The sequence below is a fragment of the Nycticebus coucang genome, chromosome 18, assembly GCF_027406575.1.
Source record: "Nycticebus coucang isolate mNycCou1 chromosome 18, mNycCou1.pri, whole genome shotgun sequence".
Taxonomy (NCBI): Eukaryota; Metazoa; Chordata; class Mammalia; order Primates; family Lorisidae; genus Nycticebus; species Nycticebus coucang.
The window spans coordinates 55,838,139-55,864,121 of NC_069797.1; the positions used below are offsets into that span (position 1 = coordinate 55,838,139).

At 52.1% G+C, this 25,983-nt stretch overlaps 2 protein-coding genes and 1 non-coding gene across 11 annotated transcripts in view; 1 reads left to right on the top strand and 2 right to left on the bottom strand.

Moving 5' to 3' along the window:
• Window positions 1–3,941: 3,941 nt before the first annotated feature.
• Window positions 3,942–6,447, top strand: CSF3 (colony stimulating factor 3). Of its 2 annotated transcripts, none has more exons than XM_053568142.1 (5): window positions 3,942–4,182; window positions 4,360–4,514; window positions 4,825–4,932; window positions 5,018–5,164; window positions 5,495–6,447. In XM_053568142.1, the coding sequence occupies exons 1-5, from the start codon at window positions 4,143–4,145 to the stop codon at window positions 5,657–5,659; spliced, it is 615 nt and encodes a 204-aa protein (XP_053424117.1). In that variant the 5' UTR covers window positions 3,942–4,142; the 3' UTR covers window positions 5,660–6,447. The 2 variants fall into 2 exon arrangements, with proteins under 2 accessions (XP_053424117.1, XP_053424118.1); XM_053568143.1 differs by having other exon boundaries at window positions 5,570–6,447.
• A 1,201-nt stretch (window positions 6,448–7,648) lies between these two features.
• MED24 (mediator complex subunit 24) overlaps window positions 7,649–25,983 on the bottom strand; it is a 44,791-nt gene continuing 26,456 nt past the window's right edge. For 6 of the 8 annotated variants that reach the window (XM_053568146.1, XM_053568145.1, XM_053568147.1 and 3 more), the window contains 22 exons: window positions 25,687–25,919; window positions 25,488–25,544; window positions 23,959–24,070; window positions 23,654–23,804; window positions 23,298–23,411; window positions 22,712–22,759; window positions 21,901–21,983; window positions 21,515–21,601; window positions 19,277–19,388; window positions 18,485–18,627; window positions 17,927–17,964; window positions 17,438–17,520; window positions 16,882–17,060; window positions 16,221–16,320; window positions 15,732–15,907; window positions 12,201–12,465; window positions 11,078–11,259; window positions 10,869–10,959; window positions 9,901–10,000; window positions 8,724–8,804; window positions 8,225–8,373; window positions 7,649–8,134 (listed from right to left, as the gene is read on the bottom strand). In XM_053568146.1, coding sequence (XP_053424121.1) covers window positions 8,018–8,134; window positions 8,225–8,373; window positions 8,724–8,804; window positions 9,901–10,000; window positions 10,869–10,959; window positions 11,078–11,259; window positions 12,201–12,465; window positions 15,732–15,907; window positions 16,221–16,320; window positions 16,882–17,060; window positions 17,438–17,520; window positions 17,927–17,964; window positions 18,485–18,627; window positions 19,277–19,388; window positions 21,515–21,601; window positions 21,901–21,983; window positions 22,712–22,759; window positions 23,298–23,411; window positions 23,654–23,804; window positions 23,959–24,070; window positions 25,488–25,544; window positions 25,687–25,919 — 2,701 coding nt within the window. In that variant the 3' untranslated portion in view covers window positions 7,649–8,017. The remainder of the gene's footprint in view (window positions 8,135–8,224; window positions 8,374–8,723; window positions 8,805–9,900; window positions 10,001–10,868; window positions 10,960–11,077; window positions 11,260–12,200; window positions 12,466–15,731; window positions 15,908–16,220; window positions 16,321–16,881; window positions 17,061–17,437; window positions 17,521–17,926; window positions 17,965–18,484; window positions 18,628–19,276; window positions 19,389–21,514; window positions 21,602–21,900; window positions 21,984–22,711; window positions 22,760–23,297; window positions 23,412–23,653; window positions 23,805–23,958; window positions 24,071–25,487; window positions 25,545–25,686; window positions 25,920–25,983) is intronic. The other 2 variants (XM_053568148.1, XM_053568151.1) reach the window with 1 other exon arrangement.
• On the bottom strand, window positions 17,592–17,695 carry LOC128571501 (small nucleolar RNA SNORD124). The gene has a single exon (XR_008375902.1). It is a non-coding gene; the product is annotated as a small nucleolar RNA SNORD124 (small nucleolar RNA).

Here is a 25,983-nt window from a genome sequence, read left to right on the forward strand (position 1 = left end):
TGACAGCTTGAGACTCTGTCTCAAAAAAAAAAAAAGTATGTTGGCAGGGCATGGTGGCTCATATGTGTAATCGAGCATTCTGAGAGGTGGGAGAGTCATTTGAGCTCAGGGGTTCAAGACCAGCCTGAGCAAGAGCGAGACCCCCATCTCTATTAAAAATAAAAATATTAGCCAGGCTTATATTAGCCAGGTGACGAGCACCTATAGTCCCAGCTACTCAGCAGGCTGAGGCAGGAGGATCCATTGAGTCCAGTAGTTTGAGGCTATAGTGCCTGGGGCAACGGAGTGAGACTGTCACACACACCACACACTCTCTATATACATTTACATATACTTTTTTTTTTTTTTGAGACAGACTCTCACTTTGTAGCCCCCAGTAGAGTACTGTGGCATCATAGCTCACAGCAACCTCAAACTCTTGGGCTCAAGTGATCATCTTGCCTCAGTTTTTCTATTTCTCTTGCCTCAGCCTCCCGAGTAGCTGGGACTACAGGCAGCTGCCACAACACCTGGCTATTTTTTAGAGACAGGGATCTCACACTTGCTCAGGCTGGTCTTGAACCTGTGAGCTCTGGCAATCCACCCACCTTTACCTCCCAGAGTGCTGGGATCACAGGCTTGAGCATGCCCGGCTCTATATATATGTTCTTCAATTCCTTTTCAGGAAGGGTGAGGCGGAGGGACTAGTATTCTAGTGCTGAGCACCTCCTGCTTGTCCTTTTAGGATGTGAGCAGAGGCTCAGGTGGTTATCAAGTCACCATGGCGGAGCTGGGACATGAACAAAGGCCCACCTGCTACCAAGCTCCGCTCACATCCCCAGGCAGTGCTTTCTTCCAGCCCAGTCCAGGGTTCTGTTATCTGGTTGGTTTTGTTTGTTTTTGGAGTGTATGATCAGGAGACTTGTACACACTTGTTTTAACATTTCTGGTTAGAATTCCTCCTGGTGATGCCAGCCTCACGTGGGCTTATGACTCTTAAAGGCAAAGTGCCTCAGACCCTTTCTTGGTGGATAAGTGGTTGGAGAGAGTTTATCACTCTGTTACAGAGAATCGGGTCATTTACCATGATTTCCTGATTCTTGCCCACCTAGAGTTTATGGACCAGGTCTACTCAGTGGAAGCTTTCTTTTAATTTATCCCCATTGACTTGGCCTTTTATCTCCTGGTATCTCCTGGTAAAACTTAATATCTCTTTCATGCTTGAAGAGGTCACTCTATTTTTCTTTTTCAGAGACAGGGTCTCACTTTGAAGCCCAGGCTGGAGTGTAGTGGCATCATCATAGCTCACAGCAACTTCAAACACCTGGGCTCAAGTGATCCTCTTGCTTCGGCCTCTGAGTAGCTAGGACTGCAGGCATATGCCACCCTGCCAGGCTACTAATTGTTCTTTTTTCTTTTTTTGCAGTTTTTGGCTGGGGCCTGGTTTGAACCTGCCACCTCCGGTATATGGGGCTCACGCCCTACTCCTTTGAGCCACAGGCACCGCCCGCTACTAATTTTTCTTTCTTTCTTTCTGTTTTTTTTTTTTTTAGAAATGAGATCTCGCTATGTTTTTTCTTTTATATAAAAAAAAATTTTTTTTAAGAGATCTTTCTTTTTTTTTTTCCTGAGACAGAGCCTCAAGCTGTCACCCTGGGTAGAGTGCTGTGACGTCACAGCTCACAGCAACCTCAAACTCTGGGGCTTAAGCGATTCTCTTGCCTCAGCCTCCCAAGTAGCTGTGACGATAGGCACCCGCCACAATGCCCAGCTATTTTTGTTGTTGTTGTCGCAGTTGTCATTATGTTTTAGCTGGCCCGGGCAAGGTTCGAATCAAACCCAGCAGCCACAGTGTATGTGGCCGGCACCCTACCTACTGAGATAAGGGTGCTGCCCTTTTTTGACACAGAGTCTCACTTTGTCGCCCTCAGTAGAGTACTGTAGCCTCACAGCTCACAGCAACCTCAAACTCTTAGGCTTATGTGATTCTCTTGCCTCAGCCTCCCAAGTAGCTGGGACTACAGGCACCCACCACAATGCCCTGCTATCTTTTTGTTGTAGTTATCATTGTTGTTTGGCAGGCCTGAGTCAGGTTTGAACCTGCTAGCCTGGGTGTATGTGGCCGGTGCCCTGGCCGCTGAGCTACAAGGCACCAAGCCAAGGGGTCTCACTATGTTGCTCAGGTTGGTTTTGAGCTCCTGGCTCAAGTGATCCTCCGGCCGCAGCCTCCCAAAGGGCTGGGATTATAGGCGTGAGCCACTGTGCTGATCTATAAAAGCTTTCTGTGTGACCTTCCCTCCTCTGTAACAGACCAGTTGGTTGATAGGAAGAAACAGCAAAAGTGTAACAAAAGAACCAGGTGTAGTGGCTCACACATGAAATCTCAGCACTTGGGAGGCCAAGGAGGGTGGATTGCCTGAGTTCACAGGTTCAAGAACAGCTGGAGCCAGAGTGAGACCCTGTCTCTAAAAAATAGCCAGGCATTGTGACAGGTGCCTGTAGTCCCAGCAACTTGGGAGGCTGAGGCAAGAGGATCACTTGAGCCCAAGGGTTGGTGAGCTATGACGCCATGGCACTCTACTAAGGGTGACAAAGTGAGATTCTGTCTCAAAAAAAAAAAAAAAAAAAGTCTAACAAAAGGTACCTAACATTCTGTAAGAGGTGCCCAATAACTGTCAGTCAGTAGAAGAATGTGGAAGAATCTCCTGCCCTCCATGGGTCTGTGAGACTCTCCCTCAACTTCCATCAGTGCAAGGTGGTGACTTTGTCTAGCTGAGGTAGAGTAGGGACTGTCTGTTTGAACTACAGGACAGGGATAACCAGACGGCAGGATATGTACAGGGGAGCAGATGATTTCTTTGCCAGCTGTGGCCGCCAGGGGGAACTCCAGCCCTAGAGATGGCCCCGCCAAGTTATCTAGCACATCCTCTTCACATCCAGGTCTGTTTCTTGGCACTGAGTAGCAAATTAGGACAAAAGGTGACAGCTTTGGGTGTGGTCAGTCAGACTGCCCTGGGGCTGGCACCTTGGCCTGAGGACAACTCTTAGGACTAAGGCTTCGGTTGTACTCTGACTTTACCAACCATGACCTTGGGCAAGGCATTTCCTACTCTGGCCCAGTTCACAGGGTTGGAAGCTACTCCAAGGTCCTTTCTGGCACCAACACCATGTAGTTCTAGGATGTGAAGATGAGGGCAGCTCCCGGCTCTGCTTCAGGGCTACATACACTCTGGCTGGCAGCCTTTTCCCTGGGGCAGTGAATGGTCAGAGGAGCGACATACTCCAGCCCCCTAATTCCAAAGCCCTGGGGACCATGCTGTTGGGGTACTCCTCAAAGGGTAGTGCTCAAGGAGGTGAAAGGGCAAGGTCAGGTAAGCCGAGAGCCTCCAAGGTCTTGCTTCATTCAGGACAGACATCCGGCTTCCTCTGGCCTCTCCCTGACTCTGGGGGCTTAAAGGAATGAGTCATAGGGGGGATAGAGGGGAGTTTCCAGCTAATCAGCTTGGGAAAGACAGCCTGGAACTTGGAATGGTGTCTATCCAAGTGTGTGTGCGTGGTGGGGGGACAGGAGGCAAGACCCCTGTGTCCCTGTCTCAGGCTTGAGTACCCCAGGAGGTGACCCAAGAAGGCAGCCTACCCAGGATTTTAGGGTTAGGAATGGGGGTAACTAACTTTTTCCCTTCTCTGTTAGAATTTGGGGGCCTGGGGTGCAGGTAGTTTGAGACTCCCAATGGCGGGGGCAAAGGAAGCTGCCCCAGCATCTGCCTAAAAAGGGAGGGTCGTTTGGAGGCCACCTCTCCCATCAGCCTGACAGTCTTCCAGCCAGTCTTCTCTGAGAGACTCAGCCTTTAGAGGGGTACTAGTCAGACACCCTGGGGCAACTCAGGCCTGGGCGGGGCAGGAGGGGAGGAAGAGAGATTGAGGGGGACAAGACGTCAAAGAAGGATCAGAGATTCCACAATTTCACAAAACTTTCGCAAACAGCCTTTTGTTCCAACCCCATGGCATTGTCCTGGACACTAAATTTGCATAAATCCTGGGAAGTTATTACTAAGCAGCTTCAGGTAATTTCCTCCCAGACCTCTTAGGGGTTATGTATAAAGGCCCTCTGGATCTAGGCCCCAACAGAGCCCAGAGGCTGTGGCCCAGACCCATCCAGACCCATGGCTAAACCTGCTGTCCAAAGCCCCGTTAAGCTGATGGGTGAGTGTGTTGGCCCAAGACCAGAGCACTGCCTGCCCCAGGTGTGGGAGGGAGGCCAGAGTGGCAGAGGGGCTGGGGATATCCCTTCTGGGAATGGGGGCTAGGACACACAGTGTCCCCAGAGAGGGCCCCAGGTAGGAGTGGACAGCATGTCTCCTGAGCCCGGTCTGTCCCCAGCCCTACAGCTGCTGCTCTGGCACAGTGCATTCTGGATGGTACAGGAAGCCAGTCCCCTGGGCCCTGCCAGTTCCCTGCCCCAGGACTTTCTGCTCAAGTGCTTAGAGCAAGTGAGAAAGATCCAGAATGAAGGTGCGGCCCTGCAGGAGAAGCTGGTGAGTGAGGGAGGGTGGGCCATGGTGTAGGGGGAGGGAGACCCAGGAGATAGCTGAAGTGGGGAGGAAGGGGAAAAGGATAAGGGGGAGGGAACTCTGTAGATGTCCTTGGGAAGGGACACAGGAGAGGGAGACACACAGGAGACATGGAGAAAATTAGGAGAGGTGGTGGCCTAGCAGGCTAGGAAGGAACTTAGTGTTGCGGGTTGGGGTGGGGCTGCTCCCCATGGCAAGACCAGCATGGAGAGCCTGGGGAGGAGGAGCAGCAGTCTGGCAGGGCAGTTCTCACTCAGTACCCTTCTGTCCCCAGTGTGCCACCTACAAGCTGTGCCACCCTGAGGAGCTGGTGCTGCTGGGGCACTCTCTGGGCATCCCCCAGACTCGCCTGAATGGCTGCCCAAGCCAGGCCCTGCAGCTGGTGAGTGTCAGGAGGGGAGGAGGGTGACAGGACAGGGAGAAGTGTCCCAGGCAGCACCCCTCACTTTCCTGCTCTGTGCCGCCAGACCAGCTGCTTGAGCCAACTCCACAGGGGCCTCTTCCTCTACCAGGGCCTCCTGCAGGCCCTGGCAGGGATATCCCCTGACTTGGCCCCCACCTTGGACATGCTGCAACTGGATGTCGCTGACCTTGCCACCACCATCTGGCAGCAGGTGAGCCTTGTTGGGGGAGGCAAACAGTAGGGCCAGATGGAGCTGGTCCCAGAGATCACACTGGCATGCCCAGAAGTCTTTAGAGTTGGGGCAGAAGATTCTTGGGGGCCTGTACAGCGGGAGCCACCACCCCCTCCCTGAGCCCTCCCTCTGCTGGCCTTCCCCCATTCCCCTAGCTAGAGCATGGGACCTTGACAGACCTGGGTTCCAGTCCTGGCTTGCCGTTACCCAGTGACCCTCTACTGACAGGCAGCATGTCAACATTTCCTCCTTTGAAGCAACGCCACTCACTCAGCCAGCCTGATCACTGATCTCATCTTTGCCCTACAGATGGAAGACCTGGGGGTGGCCCCTGCCCTGCAGCCCACCCAGGGTGCCATACCCACTTTCACCTCTGCTTTCCAGCGCCGAGCGGGAGGTGTCCTGGTCACTTCCCATCTGCAGCGCTTCCTGGAACTGGCGTACCGTGTGCTCCGCTACCTCGCTCAGCCCTGAGCAAGCCCTTCACATCCTGTATATTTATCTCTATTTAATATTTATGCCTATTTAATCCTGTATTTAAAGGCAGGGAAGAGAACGGAGCCCCAGATTTCTGGGCCCTTCCCTCCATCTCCTGCTGTAGCAGTGAGAACAGCTCCTGTCCTCCTGTCCCCTGGACTAGGAGGTGAATAGGTAAATACCAAGTATTTAACTCCTGTCACTGCTCCCTGGCCCTGGTTGTGTGGAGCACTGGGGAGAGCTGCAGTGAGTCTTCCCCCTAGGGTACCCACCATGGGGCCCTTGGGAGGATCAGAAGGTCTCCCACATCGGAGACCAGACATCCCTGTTTAATATTTAAACAGCAGTGTTCCCCAACTGGGTCCTCCCACCCTCACTTTGGTCTCTGCTGTCTGTGCCAGACCCTGTGTCTCTTGGGTGTCAAGTCCCTGGACTAGTAAGGGCAGCAAGTGGGGGTGTTGGCCCTGGGGTCCCACGAATTTGCTGGGGAATTTAGTTTGTCTTAAGATTTGGGGGGCATATTTTGACTCCCAGCATAAGGAGTGCAAGCATCATGGACATTTCTCCCGTTTTTCCGGGTGGTCTTTCCAGGTGCCCTCAGGACGCCCACCCTGCCCCACCAGGATCAGACTCCTGACTCCCTTTAGGGCTGGGCTTCTGCCTCACTGAGCTGGGACTGGGGATGTGGGAGGGAATGTGTCAGGTGTGTGTAAGAGGAAACTCGACTATTCGCACTCCACCACTGATCCCACTTTCTCTTTGTAACCAAGCTTCAGAATAATAAAGTGTTTGTCCAGCAAATGTCCTTCCTCCTTCTTGAGTCCAGCTGGTGCTGGGGCTGGGGAGGTGGCTGAATGGTGGAAGAAGCCAGAGGGGAGAGGAGGAGGTGCGGGGAAGAGGAAGGGGGGTTCCTGACCTGGTGCAAACGTCATTCCTCTACCACGTGTTTTGTCTGCGCACCTACTCTGTGCAGATGCTGAGCAAAGTGCTAGGGACGCAGCAGTGAAGAAGGCAGACACAGAAGGCACATGTACCATGGGTGCTGGAGAGGAGTTGGCATGGGGCTGGGGGGTGCACATTGCAGGCCAGACACGGCCAGACAGGGCAGAAGCGAGGGAGGGAGTATAGAACATCTGCACAGGGCTTATCAGTTTGCCATCTTCCATGAACTTGTGGCCATCCATAAAGTCTCCCACAATCACAGAGGAAGCCAAGTTCAGGGTAACCACTAGGGTCAGAAGATCTCATCAGGCTTAGTCTCTGTTCTCACCCCAGCTGGTCACTTCCCGATTGTTGCAGCCTTGTGGTGGAAGAGGTCTGAAGGGGCCAGGAGGATGGGGAGCTGCAGTGAGCAGGGGGCTCCGAGGTGCCCCTGCAGCCTTGCAGCTGAGACTGCTATGTGGCACTGGGGTGCCCCCTGCCAAGCCCACCGGTCCACGTCCAAGCCTTCCCCATCCTGAGTTCCTCAGCTACCTCCCCTCCCCACATGGCTCCTTAGAAAGCAGGTCAGAGGTACTCACTGCAGGGCTCAAGAGTTCTGGGGCCCAGGTCCTCCAGCTTAGGGCTTGGAGGTTAGTGTAGCAGGCCAGGAAGGGTTATGTCCTGTTCCCGCCACACATCCCTCAGTTCCTTTTCTGGGGGACAGATCAAACTCTTGGCTAGTCAGACTGGGTAGGCTTAGGCCAGGTTGAGGAACAGGAGAGCAGGATACCTGTCCCAACACCCGCTGGCCAGCAGCCAAACCCCCTCCCTATTCAGGGTACCACTTTGGGGAAGGGGGCCCCAGTGCTGACTAAGGAAAGGAAGTGGCTCTCATCCCAAGTCCAGGCTGAGAGAACATGGGAGCCTGCACCCTGCCCCCTGCTGCTGCTCCTCTTCCCCCAACCCCACAGGACTGAGCCGCTCCCTGGCCACAGTATGAGGAAGTCCACGGAGAAGATGATGTTCCCCGCCCCAGTTGGCACAGACACCGACAGCTCGCACAGTCACAAAGGATCCACGGGATCTTTATTTACAAGTGAACAGGGGTAGATGTCCCCCTGGGTATTACAAAAATATATACATACACGTACCGTGCATCTATAAAGTTCCTCAGAGGTAAATCTATGCCTGGAACAGAGGAGGTGCCCTTAGGGAACCAGGCTGCTCCCACTCGGGTACCAGGGAAAGGGAGAGGGAATTTATGAAAGAAGAGACTGCAAACCGTCCTGGAGGTCAGAAGTCAGGAGCAGGGGAAGTCTGTAAACTGACGAAGGGCTCTTACATCATGTGGATGTGAGCAATGATGTCTCATCTTTCCTCACTGCTCCCTTCAGAGGTGCCTGCGGCCAGGCCCCGGCCCTCTCTGGCCACCCCTCAGAGTGCGGCAATGGCCTTAGCAGCCACCTGGCGGCCCAGGGGCAGGCTGAGGTCCGTGATGGCCAGGACTACCTTGGGGCTGGACATGGCAGACACCTTCACTAGTTCCGACACCTGCCACAGACAGACAGACAGCTGCTCACAGGGCACCTCCCAGGGGGTGTGCTAGCCAGGGAGGAGGGAGGCACCACTGCGGGCACTCACGGTGGTGAAGGGCATGAACTGCAGGATGCTGCCTCGGCTGCCCTGCTCCAGGCAGTCCACGCACTCCTCCATGAACCACTGCACAAACTGCGTGTGCGGGCCGGCCGTGCGGGAACCCAGGATGGAGGAGATGAGCAGGAACAGGTTGGCTGTGCAGAACAGGGGGAGAGCAAGAGGAGGGTCCCATGAAAAGGTGTGAGAAGAGGTCAGGCTCTGGGGGAAGATGGGACTGAAAAGGGTAAAGAGAAGAATGCTGGCGTGCCCGGGAAATGGGGTGTGGAAGGGAAGAGGTACAAGAGGAGAGCAGGGAAGGAGGGGGAAGGATACACAGGACCCCAGAGAGCTTGAGATGAGGGGGCCAGGGGTGGGGAGATGCAGCACAGGAGCTGAGGGGCACCAGGGGGAGCCTCTTTAGCCAATGAGGTCTCCAGGGCTCCCCTGTGGGAAGGGGACTCTCTCTAGTGCATCCCTAGTGAAGGAGCAGGGGTAGGGGACTCACCCAAGACTCGGTTCAGAGGGTCCCTCATGTTGACCGTGTGGAGCTGAGAGGCTGAGAAGGAGCTGCTCATGGAGCGGTCAGCTACAGGGTGGAGCACAGGGAGTGCTGAGGGACCTGCGTGCCACACCCTGTCCTTCACCCATCAGGGCTAACTAGTTCAGGGAGGCCCACGGAAGATCCTTAGGTCTAGAACACTAAGGGGGAGCTAGGCACCATGGCTCATGCCTGTAGTCCCAGCACTCTTGGAGGCCAAGGCCGGTGGATTGCTTGAGCTCAGGAATTCAAGACATTCCTGAGCAAGAGCAAGACCCCATCTCTACTAAAAATAGAAAAACTGGTCGGGCGTTGTGGCAGACACCTGTAGTCCCAGCTACTTGGGAGGCTGAGGCAAGAGAATCTCTTGAGCCCAAGAGTTTAAAGTTGCTATGAGCTATAATGAAACCATGGCACTCTACTGAGGGACCTGGAGTACAAAGTGATCCCACTGGCAATGAGAGGGAGGAGCTGACACTTGGCAAGCACGACATGGGCCAATCTTGCTGCTCCACATGGACTAAGATCTGTAACCCTCACGACAGTCCATTTTACAGATGAAGAAACTGACACTCAACTTGCTAAGTAACTAGCTAACAGTTACAGTGCTTATAGGTGGTAGATTCAGTATTTTTCCTTTGCTCAAGCATGTAGTTTTTTCTTTGGTCCCTACAAGGCTTTAGATAAATTTCTAGGCTCAGGAGAAATCTGTGGAAACAGAAAAAATTAAATGCCACAGAAGGAGCCCTCGGCAGGAAGTCTGGCAGGGAGGAGAGGAGTACACTTCAGGCAGGAAGAGCAGGGGTAACCCCAAGTCCCAGCTCAGGCTTCTCAGGACATGTCTACAGCAAGGAAGGAAGGTCACAGCTGGTGAGTCAATGGCACAGGCTGTGCCCAAGGCAGTAAACTTGTTGGGGTGGCTTGTCAACCTTTGACCCTGTGGGAAGGAAGGGGAGGGGGAGAGGCAACCAGGGCTGGGCTGGGACCTGGGCAGAGGAGAGGAGATAACAGGCACAGAACAGCACAAGCCCTGCCACATACCCTCTCTGACCAGCACAGATGCCCACTGTGCCCAGGCAGAGCAGACCTAGGGAGGGTGAGTTGCCAGGAGAGGAAGCAGCCCCCCAGCCCTGTCCACACTCACTGGGACTTGAAAGGACGTTGGTGTCATCCTCGTTGGAGCTTAGCAGTCGCATCAGCTTTGATGGCTGCATGTCATCCAAGGGGAAGAGGCTGATATAATCCTGGAGGGCAAGAGAGTCACTATTACACATCTCTGATTCCCAAAATTTCTTTTTTTTTATTTTTTATTTATTTATTTTTTTTGTAGAGACATAGAGTCTCACTTACCGCCCTCAGGTAGAGTGCCGTGGCGTCACACGGCTCACAGCACCTCCAACTCTGGGCTTACGCGATTCTCTTGCCTCAGCCTCCAGAGCAGCTGGGACTACAGGCGCCCGCCACAACGCCCGGCTATTTTTTTGTTGCAGTTTGGCCGGGGCTGGGTTTGAATCCGCCACCCTCGGCATATGGGGCCGGCGCCCTACTCACTGAGCCACAGGCGCTGCCCTATTTTTTTATTTTTTATTCTTTTGTAGAGACAGAGTCTCACTTTGCCGCCCGTAGAGTGCCATGATGTCACACGGCTCACAGCAACCTCCAGCTTTTGGGCTTACACGATTCTCTTGCCTCAGCCTCCCGAGCAGCTGGGACTACAGGCGCCCACCACAACGCCTGGCTATTTTTTTGTTGTAGTTTGGCCGAGGCCGGGTTTGAACCCTCTACCCTCAGTATATGAGGCCGGCGCCCTACTCACTGAGCCACAGGTGCCACCCATGATTCCCAAAATTTCTAATCACCAGGAGGGCAAAGAGGACTAGAGCTCAGATTTGAGGGAGGAAGAGTCACTCCCTCCACAGTCTTTTGCTGGGCAAGAGCACTGTACAGGACCCTCTCACCAAGTACAGTCTGGGGGCCACAGTCACCTCTCTAGACCCCTGGCACAAATGCCCCTAGGGCAGGGGCCACATCTGATCCCCTTTGCCTGGAGAGGTGCCTCTTACCAGTAAATGCTGAATAAACATGTGAAGGAGTGACCAGAGGGGCCCCTACCTCGATGTCTTCACGGTGTCTCTTCTTTTGGCGAGTAGATGCCTGTCCCTTGTGGGAAGAGTAGGAACTCAGGGCACACCACACGGCCAGCCTGGCAGGGGGTTCCAGGGAAAGGGGGTACAATTAGAAGGGCCCCAGAGGGGATTTCAGTGTCCATATTGAGCAGGCCCCCAAGCAGGTCCCCCTACAGGCTCTGAGGAAAACCCTACTTGGCAAGAGCGGTGCCAGGTGGGTCCATGAGACTGTGCCACTTGGAGGAATCGGTGAGCAGACCAGGCAGGATGTGGCCCAGCAGGACCAGCGTCACTTGCTGCATGTCCAGGCAGAAGATGGAATAGAGCAGCTCCACCGCCCGCAAGGTGTGCTCCTTCCGTGTCTCCTTCAACAACTCCTGGGGCAGGTGAGGGGGCAGTTTAGGAGCTGGGGGCCCTGACATGCCTGCCCCTCCAACCTGGCCCTCTGAGAAGAGCAGAGGGGTCTGGGTGCTACTCCACCCCTTAGGCCGAATCCCAGCCTCTGGCCAGAGCTGCCAAAGGAGGCAACTCTAGGTGAGGACCCTGCCTTGGTATTCTTTTTTTTTTTTTTTTGGTTTCACTTTGTTACCATTGGTGAGAGCCGTGTCATCACAGCTCACAGCAACCTCAAAATCTTGGGCTCGACAGATTCTCTTTTATCAGCCTCCCAAGTAGCTGAGACTACAAGCACCCGCTATAACACCAGGCTATTTTTAGAGATGAGGTCTCACTCTGGCTCAGGCTGGTATTGAACCTGTAAATCCACCCACCTTGGCTCTCAAGTGCTGGGATTACAGGCGCGAGCCATCGCACCCGGCCCTCCTGCCTTGGTATTATTCCCAGGAGGCTACCCAGCTCACTGCAGACTCTCTCAGCCTGGCTTGCCTGGCCAGTGATGGGAAGTCAGGGGACAGGACCAAGTTTGACTGATCAAGTATTTCCTCATGTCTCTGAGTCTGAGAATATCTGCTCTCCCTGCCCCTGAGCCTGAACTTGGCCCACACTGCCTCCCCATCTCCCAGTACCTTTTTTTGAGTCTCATTTTGTCACTCTTGTTAAAGTGCCGTGGCTTTGTAGCTCACAGCAACCTCAAACTCTTGGGCTCAAGCAATCCTCTTCCCTCAGCCTCCCCAGTAGTCGGGGCTATAGGTGCCCGCCACAACGCCCAGCTAGTTTTTCTACTTTTAGTAGAGATGGGATTTTGGCTCTTGCCCAGGCTGGTCTCAAACTCCTGAGCTCAAGCAATCCACCTGCCTCGGCCTCCCAGAGTGCTAAGATTATAGGTATAAGCCGCCGCATCCAGCCTCAGCCCCAGTACCTTAATCAGGTTGTTGCAGAACCAGTAGACACCTCCCATGTGCAGCAGGGTGTCAAAGATGTGGATGGAGCGGCTGTCCACCCAGCCCTTCTCTAGCACCTTAGCAAAGATGTCCGTCAGCACTTCCTTGATGGGTCGCTTGGGGGGCAGCAGGTTCCAATAGGGCATCGTGTCTACCCCAGTGGAAGGGAACTTGATCTGTGTGGCTGTCTGCTGCAGCACGTCAGCACACATGTGTTCCAGGATTGAGCTCATAATCACCACTCTGGGGGGAGAGAGGATCTGATGTTCAGGTGCCACAGTGGGGCAGGGAGGGGAGGAGAGAGAACACCAGGCCAGACTCTCCCCTGGATTTGGGTTACAGAAGGACTCCCCAGGCATTAACCCTGCTCTATGCTGGGGGAGGAGACAACCCCCAGCAGACCTGGCCCTATGTCCCTGCTCCTGGTAGAGCTTTCACTTGCTGGGTACAAAGCACATTAAAAGGGGGTCTTAAAAAAAAAAAAAAGAAAGAGGGGCGGCGCCTGTGGCTCAGTCAGTAAGGCGCCGGCCCCATATACCGAGGGTGGTGGGTTCAAACACGGCCCCGGCCAAACTGCAACAAAAAATAGCCGGGCGTTGTGGCGGGCGCCTGTAGTCCCAGCTACTCGGGAGGCTGAGGCAAGAGAATCGCTTAAGTCCAGGAGTTGGAGGTTGCTGTGAGCTGTGTGATGCCATGGCACTCTACCGAGGGCCATAAAGTGAGACTCTGTTTCTACAAAAAAAAAAAAAAAAAAAAAAAGAAGAAAGAAAGGGCGGTGGGTCTTTCAGGGCAGCGCCTATGGCTCAGTGAGTAGGGCGCGGCCCCATATGCTGAGGGTGGAGGGTTCAAACCCAGCCCCAGCCAAACTGCAACAAAAAAATAGCCGGGCATTGTGGCCGGGGCCTGTACTCCCAGCTACTCACAAGGCTGAGGCAAGAGAATCGCCTGAGCCCAGGAGTTGGAGGTTGCTGGCAGCTGTGATGCCACTGCACTCTACCAAGGGTGATAAAGTGAGACTCTGTCTCAAAAAAAAAAAAAGGGAGGGGGGAGTCTTTCTTCCCCCAGGCCACTCCAGATGATACTTGTATTTTCTTTCTGTCTCTCTCTCCTACTTTCCCCATCCCCCAGGCATCATTCCTGCCAACGCTGTAGCATAAATAAATACAATCACTTCCCCCTGGGTGGAGTGCTTGGGGGGGTCCCCCGCCTAGCCTGGCCTCTTCCCAAAGTAAACTGTTACTTCCAGGAGAGGGCCCCAGGGCTGCCCCACAATACTTTTCCCGGCCTTGGTAGCTAGGCAAATAAAAGGGTATATCCAGGAATTTTCTCAAGGAAAGATTCTTCAGCTAAGAACACACACAGGGGTCTGAGTGCTCATTATTCCTGGAATGCTGGGTGGCTGTGGGGAAGTCACTTTTTCCACCTGCACAGTGGACCTGAACTTTCCAATATCCCTCACCCAGGGATTCAGGGTCCTTAGATTGAATTATGTCAGAGCAAATGCTCCATCATTTGGCAGGGGGAGGGAAGGGATAAGGGAAGAAAGAATAAAAGGGTGACACCTGCGGCTCAGTGGGGAGGGCACCAGCCCCAAATACCGAGGGTGGCGGGTTCAAACTCAGCCCTGTTCAAACTGCAAGAAAAAAAAAATAGCCAGGCGTTGTGGTGGGCGCCTGTAGTCCCAGCTACTCGCGAGGCTGAGGCAAGAGAATTGCCTAAGCCCAGGAGTTGCTGTGAGCTGTGACACCATAGCACTCTACCGAGGATGATAAAGTGAGACTCTGTCTCTTAAAAAAGAAAAAAAAGAATAAAAGGAAGAAGTGAGGGGAAAATAGGAGATGTGATTTAAAACCTCACTTCAGCTAAATGTTTCTGCTGCTCCCTTATAAGACATCTTCCACAGCTACTTTGTGAGGCAGCACTCAGAACGTACTAGTTGGTGAACACCCACGTTCGCTGCAGCAATATTCACAATGGCCAGGAGGTGAAGCAACCCAAGTGTCCACTGACAGATGAAGGATAAACAAAACGGTCTATCTATACAACACATTATTGCTCGGCCTTCAAAAGGAAGGAAATCCTGTCACATGCCACAACGTGGATGAACTTTGAAGACGTAACACTGAGTGAAATCAGTTGCAAAAGGCAAATACTGTATGATTCTGGTTAAATGAGATATCTAAAGTTGCCAAATTCACAGAAACAGAAGGTAAAATGGCAGATGCTAGGGGGTTAGGGGAGAAAGAAAGGGGAAGTTGCTTAATGGGTACAAGAAGAAAAAGTTTTGGAGATGATTGCACAACAATGTGAGCATACTTAACACTAGTCACCAGTACATTTAAACAAGGTTAAGATGGTAAACTTTTGTTCTTTTTTTTTTTTAGTGATAGGATCTTCATATGTTGCTTAGGCTGGTCTCGAACTCCTGGCCTCAAGAGATCCTTCTGCCTCAGCCACCCAAATAGCTGAGACTATAGGCATAGCCACTGCGCCTGGCTCAAGACAGTCAATTTTATTTGTTCTTTTAACAATTAAAAACAACAACTTTGGCTAGGTGTTGTTGTGGGCACCTGTGGTCCCAGTTACTTGGGAGGCTGAGGAAAGAGGATAACTTGTGTCTAAGAGTTTGAGGTTGCTGTGAGCTATGACATTCTGGCACTCTACCGAGGTGAAAAAGTGAGACTCTGTCTCAAAATAAATAAATAAAAATAAAAACAATAACTTGTTGGTTAGATGAATGAACCAACACCACTGAACTCAAGATAGCTGAAGTTACCAGGGAGGTCCCCCAAGCCTCAGAGGAGCCAGAGCAGGAAATCATCACAAGAGATAGCTGGGGATAAATGTGACAGCCTCTACAATCTACAGATGGACTTAGGGTTCCTAGACAGTGACATGGCTTTGTTCTTTTGGTGAGCTGGTTCTCTAAGACTTGAGCTCTTTTTTCTTTTTTTTTTTTTTTTTGACACAGAGTCTCACTATGTTATCCTCGGTAGAGTGCCGTGGCCTTACACAGCTCACAGCAACCTCAAACTCTTGGGCTTAAGCGATTCTCTTGCCTCAGCCTCCCAAGTAGCTGGGACTACAGGCGCCTGCAGAACGCCCGGCTATTTTTTTTGTTGTACTTGTCATTGTTGTTTGGCAGGCCCAGGCTGGGTTCGAACGCACAGCTCTGGTGTATGTGGCTGGTGCCCTAGCCGCTGAGCTACACAGGCTCCAAGCCGAGGACTTGGGCTCTTTGAGGGTAGGAATCATAGTTATCTAGGGTCTGTATTTCTGGCACACAGTAGGTGCTGGATCATGAACACTCCTGGCACAGAGACACACGCTATATGTTTGCTGACTCAGCTGAGTGAATACATGAATAAGAATGTGAGTGAGAGTGGAAGTGAATGAGCAAGCAGCAGGTCTGGGAAGGTAAGAAAAGGGAGGGGGGCACTGGTTACTAGAGGTGCTGACTTCTTACAACACACCTGCAGATTTGAGAAGGGAAGGGATGGGTCACTGACCTCTCGTTGTAGAACTGTAGGGTGTTCTCACTGTACAGTGGCCCTGCCAACTGGCGGATCATCTGCAGTGACTTCTCACGCTCATCGAGCCCCAGCATCCGGACATGGGCCACAAGCCAAGCCACAGCACACACCGCCAGACTGCATACCTTTCCCTTGATATTATCGGTGATTTTCTGCGGAAGGGGAAAACGCTGAGGGGCTACTATCACCCCTTCCCTGGACATCACTTTCCCAGTCTCTGGGGCAGCTTGTTGCAGCAGGTGGAGTCCTTGGCCACACTCCACACCTCTCTCTGACACAATTTTGATTTTCCTAGAGCTATCTCAGTAGGAGGGAGTGGCTAAGACTATGATTATAGGGAAGATCGATACCAAAGCATGAGCTCCTGGATTAGTAGGTCTTCTTACTCTTACAAAAATAACAAGCTAGCAATGCCTGGCTCTGTGTCTCAGGGAAGAGAGAAGGTTGCTGGAAAAGTGAGACTACCTGGATGGACTCGAAGGCCAGGACCCCATTCTCCCAAGCATTGAGGATTTCCAAGATAGCAGCTGAAATGCTGAGGCAGGCTTCGTGCCACTTCATCTGTCTACAGGGGTATAGGTGGGAGCATGGAATGGGCTTAGTGAGAGCGTCTCAGGGTCTGGGCCACATGTGGCCTTCTGAATCCTCAAGTGAGGCCTTTGAATGTAATCCAAATTTTACACAACTAATCTCTTTTGTGGGTTTTTTTTTTTTTTTTTTTGAGACAAGAGCTTCAAGCTATCATCCTGGGTAGAGTGCCATGGCATCACAGCTCACAGCAACCTCCAACTCCAGGGCTCAAGCGATTCTCCTGCCTCCGCCTCCCAAGTAGCTGGGATTATAGGCACCTGCCACAATGCCCAGCTATTTTTTGGTTGCAGCCGTCATTGTTGTTTGGCGGGCCTGGGTTGCCAGCTCAGGTGTATGTGGCTGGCGCCTTAGCTGCTTGAGCTATAGGCGCCAAGCCCACAACAAATCTTTTTAATAAAGAAAGTTTGGATTTGGTCAAGAGGCCACACTTGGGGTTCTAGAGGGCCACATGTGGCCTTGAGGCCACAGGTTCCCCACCACTGGCTTGACCCTGCCCCCATCACCACCCTGGGTGGGGGGTGCCCAGGCCACTAACACCAGCTTCATCTCTGAGGAGTTGTTGAGCAGAGCCACCAGGGATTCCACTTTGGTGGAGTCTGGCCGGAAGCAGGGGTGGTCAGGGTTCAGGATCTTGCCCTCCTCAGGCATGCAAGTCTGCATCCAGGTCTCAAAGAAGGGCACCTCCGCTCCTGTGCGTGACTCGGACAAAATCACCTGGGAAAGGGGCAGAGAGGCATCAGCCAAGTGGGGCAGGTGCAGTGAGCTGCTAGAGGCACACCTGGGCCAGTTGACAGCTCAGTTTCCGGCGCTGCTGCTGCCCCCTCCAGGGTCAAACCAGTCTAAGGGAGGCAGATGGGGTGCTATGCTGCCACCTACTGGTCGGTGTGAGCATGGCACTGGAGGATTCTAGACGTGACTACTGACTTGGCCCAGGGTGGCCACATGATTTACTGGGCCCCCAGAACTAACTGAAGCATGAGACTGATGGGAGACCCGGGGGTAGAGGGTTGTGGTGATGGTGAATTACCAGTTGTTTCCTCCCCCTCCAACCTACCCACTTGGTACTCTAATCCTGCCTTCTCTCCCCTTACCTCTGAGCCATAGGTCTGGGCCACGTGGCACAGCATGAGGAAAGAGATGTCAAAGAGCAAGGCACGGACTGAAGCTGCTTTGGCTGTGGGAAGGATAGGAAGGCATCGGCCAGAGCAGAGGCCCAAAGCCATCATCTGGGTTGGGGGATCAGGACTTGCCTCCAGGAAGGTCAGGGACCAAGTGGCTCCTTCAAAGCTCTGAGGCTCAGAATCCTTTTCTCGAGTCTCAATTGAAACATCATCCCTTCCTTGGAATCAAAGACCTAGTGCCCTCCCCACCCCCAACACCCAACCAAATCACAGAGGGGGCTGGAGTGGGAGAGACATGGGTATAGTTTTGGAAGAATCCTTTTCCAGTATTAGCCTCTGGCAAGGCTTCAGTTAGTCACGGCCCAGGAGAGCAAAGGTGCCCTCCTCTCTCCCCTGCTCTCTCCCTCCACACCCCTCCTCAGGGCCTATTGGGTCCAGGGATGCACAGAGTTGACTTACGGTTATCTTCACTGCCATGGGTCGTGAATTCATTCAAACTGTGAAAGGAATAGAGATGCAGGCTGCCTATCAACCAGGGCAAGAGCTGAGGAGCAGCTGGGGGCACACAAGCTGAGAGGACCAGTCCCCAGGGTCTGAATTACCGGCTAAACTTGAAATGAATACCATTGCAACACACACAAAAAAACTAATTCTGTCTATTGTTAAAAGATTTCCAAGACCTACAGAATGGCTTGCTAAATGGAACAATGTTCTGTATGTCAAATTCTACGTCAACCAACAAAGGTACAGAACCTGAGAGCTCCCATTAATAAGTGGGCATATTGGAAATTCCCCCATACCCACCGTCCAATGTCATCACTTTGCTAAACATCTCTTCACCCTCAGCTAAAGAGAAAAGGGCACTTCAGGCAAAGACTGCTGGCCCTGCCTTTGAGATCTCCAGCTGGGATGCTTTGCCTGGGCTCCTGCATCTCTCGGCAAGACCCAGACCCACATGCCTCACTCCTCCCTTCAGATGGGGCCTCCCACTGTGGTCACGGGCTGGGACTTCCTTACTTGATAAATTTCCGGGCAAAGGATTTAAGCTTTCCTGTGGCAGCAGCAGCAGCCAGCAGCAAGTCTAGACTCTTCCCAGACAGCATGTGGCCCAGGACTCCCAGCAGTCCCTCAGGGGACTTAGAGTGGTCTGCATCCATCGTCTGGGGACAGGATAAAAAATCAAGTCCTGAGGACACTGAAGACCGCCCCAGATCTACCCTAGCCATTATTTTCCCTCTCTCATAGCCTGCAATTTAATCTTTAAGTCTACATCTTTCTGACTTCGATCTGGAGAATCATGCCTGAAATTTATCCTTGCCCTCTAATCCATCCCTTTCTTTTTTTTTTTTTTTTTTTTTTAATTTTTTTTTTTTTTTGTAGAGACAGAATCTCACTTTATGGCCCTCGGTAGAGTGCCGTGGCCTCACACAGCTCACAGCAACCTCCAACTCCTGGGCTTAAGCGATTCTCTTGCCTCAGCCTCCCGAGTAGCTGGGACTACAGGTGCCCGCCACAACGCCCGGCTATAATCCATCCCTTTCAACACTGGCACAATGGTGGGGCAGGCAAGGTCACGTCTGAAAGATTATTTTTTTACATGAGATGGCCTCGGTGAAAGGACCTTCCCAGTGCCTGGTGTGCCAGTGAAGCTCCCAAGTGTTAGGGTTCTGTGGTAGCCGCCTTTGCCTATCTCTTTCCACTTCCAAAGCAACTATGTATAAAAGCCAATGAGAGGGAGGTCTGTGGCCTGTTTATTTATCAGGATTAGAAAGGAAACTGTAAAGACGAAAGAGGGAAGGGCACACTCACCTTGAGGATATTTGTGACAGTGGGCTCTGCCCGGAGGATGAGCCCAGGATTGGGCTGGATGTTGGCATTTTCTCCCGATTTCAACTGGGGTGCCTGCTCCCGGTCTAATGTGCTGAAGCCATAACCAGGTAGCCCAAAAAAAGGAAGAGGAACAGATACAAGTTCTTTTTTTTTTTTTTTTTTTGCAGTTTTTTTGGCCAGGGCTGGGTTTGAACCCACCACCTCCACCACCTCCAGTATAAGGGGCCTATGCCCTACTCCTTTGAGCCACAGGTGTTGCCCTTTTTTTTTATTATTATTATTTCATGTAAATTTGAGGGTACAAAGAATTGGATTACAATGTTTGCATTTGTTAGGTATAGTAAACAAAAACAAACAAACGTGAAACATATTCAAAATGAAAAATCAATCACTCAGAAATTCCCTTGGTTGACTAAGGAGTTTCTTCAATTAAGAACCACTTGGGGGCGGCGCCTGTGGCTCAAGGAGTAGGGCGCCGGTCCCATATGCCAGAGGTGGCGGGTTCAAACCTAGCCCCGGCCAAAAACCACAAAAACAAAACAAAACAAAGAACCACTGGCTGGGGCAGCACCTGTGGCTCAGAGGAGTAGGGCGCCGGCCCCATATGCCAGAGGTGGTGGGTTCAAACCCAGCCACGGCCAAAAACTCCAAAAAAAAAAAACAAAGAACCACTTGCTGAAATCCTAACAGCTCACCCATGTGAAGGGTCTCAGTGCAAGGACTAAAAGGGATGACAGTTAAGAGAAGGGAGGTCTTATTGGCACAGAACCTTCATTAGGAAGAGGAATTGAGTGACTGCCATGCCATTCTAAAAACATGCCAATCCCCGAGGAAATAGCGTATTACATCTTACTCTCAAACTGCAGTTCACTTGAGTATTTCACTTCAACAGAGCAATTTCAGAGCTCTTAATATATTGAATTTTTTTTTATTAAATCATAGCTGTGTACATTAATGCAATCATGGGGTACAATGTACTGGTTTTATATACAATTTGAAATGTTTTCATCACCCTTTTTTTTTTAGAGACAGATCTCACTATGTCGCCCTCGGTAGAGTGCTATAGTGTCACAGCTCACAGCAACCTCCAACTCTTGGGCTTAAGCGATTCTCTTGCCTCAGCCTCCTAAGTAGCTGGGACTACAGGTGCCTGCCACAATGCCCATCTATTTTTTTGTTGCAGTTGTCATTGATGCTTAGCAGGCCTGGACCAGATTCGAACCTGCCAGCCTCAGTGCATGTGGCCAGTGCCCCAATCACTGAGCCAAGGGCACTGAGTCTTTTTTTTTTTTTTTTGAGACAGAGTCATGTCACCCTCGGTAGAGTGCTGTGGTGTCACAGCTCACAGCAACCTCCAACTCTTGGGTTTAAGTAATTCACTTGCCTCAGCCTCCTAAGTAGCTAGGACTACAGGCACCTGCCACAATGCCCAGCTATTTTTTTGTTGCAGTTGTCATTGTTGTTTTAGCAGGCCGGGTTTGAACTTGCCAGCCCCAGTGTATGTGGCTGGTGCTGTAACCACTGTGCTACAGTTGCTGAGCCTTTTTTTTTTTTTTTTTTGAGACAAAGTCTATCTTTGTTGCCCCCAGTAGAGTGCTGTGCTGTCATAGCTCACAGCACTCTCAGACTCCTGAGCTCAAGCAATTCTCTTGCTCCAGCATCCTAAGTAGCTGGGAGTACAGGCATCCACCTATTTTTAGAGGCAGGGTCTCACTCTAGCTCAGGCTAGTCTCGAACTGATGAGCTCAGGCGATCCACCCCCCCTCCCCACCCCCAGCCTCCCAAAGTGCTAGGATTACAGGCGTGAGCCACTGCACTCAGCCAGACAGAAGTTCTTGACACACTGCCAAGTCCAAGCCCAAAAGCAGGGGCACGGAGAAGGTGGGAAGCATATAATAACCTCTAGAAAGCAGGTACAATACTGCAATCCCTCCAGTTTGTCACCTGTCACTGTGTCTATTTTGAAAGTTCATTTAAGAAAGTTCATTTTATCCCAAAGTTGGGCATGGGTTAAAAAGGAGCAAGCAAGAGCATAACATTCTGCTTTGAAGATACTGGTGTCATCTTTCCCTCCTGTTCCCGGTACCCACAGGCATGGCCCCAGTCTCTTGCAACTCAAACTTCTGACAGGAGAGGAAAGGCAGCAGCAGCCCCATCTAGACATGGGAAAGGGAGTTTGTGGGATTCTTGGGACAGCCCAAATGCGCTCACACTTACCGCTTAGCCATGAGGTTGTTGACACTGGCTTCAGACAGAAGGCCCTGCTTACTGCATTCTTGAAGTAGGAAGTTTGCACAGTCACAGCTGTAAGGGGAAAAGATGCTGAGAGAACTGGGTACTTAGTTGGAATTCTGAGGGGTCCAAATAGTGGGTCCCTGCCCAGGGTCCTCTCTCCTTCAGGATGAAGAAAATCTGGAGCGCCTGAGAGAAGGCAAAGAGAGGATCTGGGTACTCAGCAACTATGGGCTGTTGCTTCCTGCCCTGGCCAAGAGGTGTGAACAAGGAGAGAGGGTCTTCTGGGGCTTCTACAGCACAGAAGAGTAGGGAAAGAGCCCACAACACCACCTTCCAGTAGAGCAGGGAGTGAGCAAGGAAGTTCATACTTGCAGCGCTGGTCAGCTTTGTCCAACAAGGGTGTGAGCTTCAGCAGGAACTCAAAAGCACAATTGACATCCTCAGTGAAGTCCTACAAAGAGTCAGAACTTCCTTAAGGTTTTTAGGCCCCCCACTTCTCCCACAGTCTATAGAGCAGGCTCACAAGGACACGCTGCTAGATACAAGAGCTTACAAGCAGGCTGTGCCCACCAGCAACTAGAAGGGGAGAAGCAGGAGGCACACCCACTCCCTTCATGGCCATCCTGGCCTCAATAATCTTTTTTTTGTTGTTGTTGAGACAGAGCCTCAAGCTGTTGCCCTGGGTAGAGTGCCGTGGCATCATAGCTCACAGCAACCTCAAACTCCTGGGCTCAAGCGAGTCTCCTGTCTCCGCCTCCCCAGTAGCTGGGACTACAGGTGCCCGCCACAATGCCCGGCTATTTTTTGGTTGCAGCTGTCATTGTTGTTTGGCGGGCCCGGGCTGGATTCGAACCTGCCAGCTCAGGTGTATGTGGCTGGCGCCTTAGCCACTTGAGCCACAGGTACCAAGCCATGGCCTCAATAAACTTGAGGACCTTGCCTGCTGGAGCAGTTAGCCTGAGCTGCCTGATGGTCTTCTGTCTGAAGCCTGGGTGTGTGTGTGTGTATGGATGCACACGGGCACTCAAGCACGTTCACACACTTCCAGCCCTCTCCCAAGCACAAGAATACTTTATTGCCCAGCTAGGGTCTCAGAGACCGTCCCTCCTTTCCCTTGCTTCTCTAGGACAGAAATATCCTCACCTGTTCCTACAGCCCCATCTCAATTCTTCAACTCACCTTGTCCCCATGAGAGTACTTCTTCAACTTCACCAAAACCTGTGGAATCTAGCAGGTGAGGTAGGGGAGAAACAGGAGGATCAATTTTTCTCTTTCACCTACCACTGAACGCATCCACCCTGTCCCCCTGCTCTGGGCAGAGAGACAGGAACACTCCTGGAAGTGAAAGCACTCCTAGAGCTAAACTAGAAAACCAGTAGGTGCCCAACCACATGATGCCCCTTGGCTTACAGGACATAGGGACCCTTTGTCTCTGCTGGCTCAACAAAGAAATGCCTTAAGCAGAAGCGGAACCTCAGTTTCTAGGAGGACTGAGGCGCCTTTTCCTGGCTCTCTTCATTGTCCTGCAGGCTGATGACTGAGCTAAAGTGCACCTCTGTGGTAAGAAAAAAGAGTCCTGCCACACAGGCTAAATAAATATAGCCCTGAGAGTTCAGAGAAAATAAATGATGGGAACTGTGCTGGGATACCTGGCAGGCTGGGCACAATGCCAAGGAGGGACACAGGGCAAAGGTCCCAGATGATGCCGCTTTTTCTGAGAGCCATCCCCAGCTAGGCTCTCTCTGGCTCCCACAACCCTAGGTACCTTGAGGAAGGTGAAAGCTGTCCACTTGAGCTCCTCTGTCCCCTCTGGAGACTCAATGATCCCCACGAAACAAGCTTTCCAGATCTCCAGGACAAAGAGTGGGGTGGGGATGTGCTGTGGGAAGACCCAAGAGTAAAGCATAAGAGGCAGCCCACAACCCTTCACCCCTTGCTGCAGAGCACAGTCGCTGCCCAGATCCAGGCCTGAGAACCAGAGATGTGTGGCCACATGACAGAAGTGTGCTCAACTGGACTCTGCTTTCCACCAAAAAGTAGAAGAAACCCAGAAGGATCTTCCCTCCTGCCCCCAAAGTCCAGCCTGTCTTGGGGAAAGGGGACCACCCCAGCCCCTCCCACCTGCATGCGCTTCACCATCATCAGCTGTTCCACCAGAGGCTGCATCTCGCCTGTCAGGTTCATGGTGCCCTCAAGCAGGACCACAGCGTGGACTGTGGGGAAGCCAGTTTTGTGCAGCTGCTCAGAGTGCACAGACAACATCGTGGGGATGCTGAAGGGAACATACATGGGGAACAGTGTTAGGGGGAAAATGGGAGGGGAGTCAGGGGTCCTAGTTACAAGAGGAGAGGTGCTACGCTTTCCCTTCCCACACCCCAGGGTATTCTCTCTCTCCTTCATCATCACCATAGCCCAGGAAGCCATACCTCCTAATGAGGGTGCCACACTGCTCAGCCTGGCTCCGAAGCTGGGGGTCGCTGAGATTGGCCAGGATCTCCCCAAGCTTCAAGAGAGAGTGCTCCATGGCAGTCCAGGAGGCTGGTGGAGAAAAAGAAACACAGAAACGTGATGGGAAACAGAGGAGGCAGAGCCTAGCCCCAAACTCCTCAACTCTGGCACCCCCTTCGGGCCACAAAACCACACATGGAGGCTTCCCCTGAGGATGACACAGAGGCAGGGGCCTGAGGGCAACATGCACTGCTTCCAGAAGGGGAATGAGCACCAAGGGCTGGAGCCCCTAGAAACCAGGCCCAAAGGCCTGACATCCGGCAGATGCACCCAGCTGACTTTACAAAACACAGGCAGTGGAAGAGAAAGGCAGAGGAAGTGAGAGTCCAGTGGCCAAAATAAGGAGGGTGACCACAAATCCCTTTGGGAGTGGGCCAATCTGAAAGGCCACCCTTGCAGAAGCTGTCACTCTCCTCTAGTCAACTGAGTCCCTACACGGCCTTTCCGTTCTTGCCTGCTCCATCAACTGGGCACTGTGTCCACAGCATCCTCTTCTGAATGCCTCTCCTACACCATCCCAAGCCCCCACCATGCTTCAAATCTCTGTCCAACCCCCAGTTCCTTTAACAACCTACCCAGTTACTCTGAACCACTCATCTTTCTCTCCTCAATGCCCACACTCATGGTCTAGACTGCATCAGTTAGCACTTAATTATAAGTCAGGTATCCTGGTTACAATGATAAATAATGGCACCAACTAGCCCATTAACCTCCATGGAGCACAGGGGGAAAAAAAAGACCTGAGATCCATTAAAAGTAAGTATTCATCCACCTTCCAGCCTATAAACATTTATCAAGTGCTCAAATAAGTAAGAAACTGTCAACATAGTCCATTTTTACATAATGATTATCTTCCTAGACTTTTCACAGGCAAGAAAACATATTTAGAGAAGTAATAAATATACTAATCCTGCAACAAGCTCTCCCACCAGGTCCTGAAGACTTGGATGTAGCCCATTCTAGTTCTTGTCATGGGAGAACAAGAGAGCCTTAGCTGGTCCCAAACCACCTTGGCTCCAAGCAAAATTGTGGCCTCAGGACCCCAATGCCTGAAATATCAGAGTCTTCTCTCCCACCAGGTGATCTGTCTGTTCTGAGGCTCTGGAAAGTTCCAATACTTTAATGTCTGACCTTGAGTGAAGAGGTAAATGGCACAACAGGCCTGGGAGCAGACAGGCACTGTGTTTAAAGGAACATTTTAGGCAACACTCAGACATGAGACTTGTTTGCTTCCAGACAATGAGTACCGTGAAGACAAACACAATAGATGGTGTGCTTGTCTTGTCCTCTAATATTTTCTGCGTATACAACATACTAGCCTTGCTCCCCACTAGAATGTATGCTTGTGGAAGGCAGGGACCCTGCCACATGCTCCTTTGGTAACCCCCCTCCCCCCACCCCCAGCACCTGGCACAGTGCTGGGCACACAATAATGCTCAGTAAATACCTGTTGGTTGATTGGCTCGGGTGCCACCCTGCCCAAGTCCCTGGGATGTGTGCAATGCTTATGGGGAGAAAAAAAAGGAAGTGGGATGGTTTCAGATCCTCCTGGAAAGAAGTGGAATGGCATCCTGCCTCTCCCCTCAATTAAAGGACCGGCCATGGGAGCAGCGGCAGGTGGGGCTCAGGGGAATTGGGGGACATACAGGCCTCCTCTAGTTTGGCGATGTGCAGCAGAGCCCTGTTCTTGGTGCTGCTGAGAGTCTTCTCCAGGCGCTGCAGGCACATGGCAAGCTGCTTCTCCCCAGCCGCTGGGGCGCCCACCTCCAGTCCCTCCCGAAGCCGCTCTGCAGAGGCTGCCGTGCATCGCAGCAGCCAGTGGAGGGCGCTGAGAAGGGCTCGGCACAGCCCGATGCACTCCTCTGCTTTGCCATGGCAGCTATAGGGAAAGAATGTAAACTCTGTCTCTGCTCCAAAGGCTGAAATCTGACCCACACCGATGT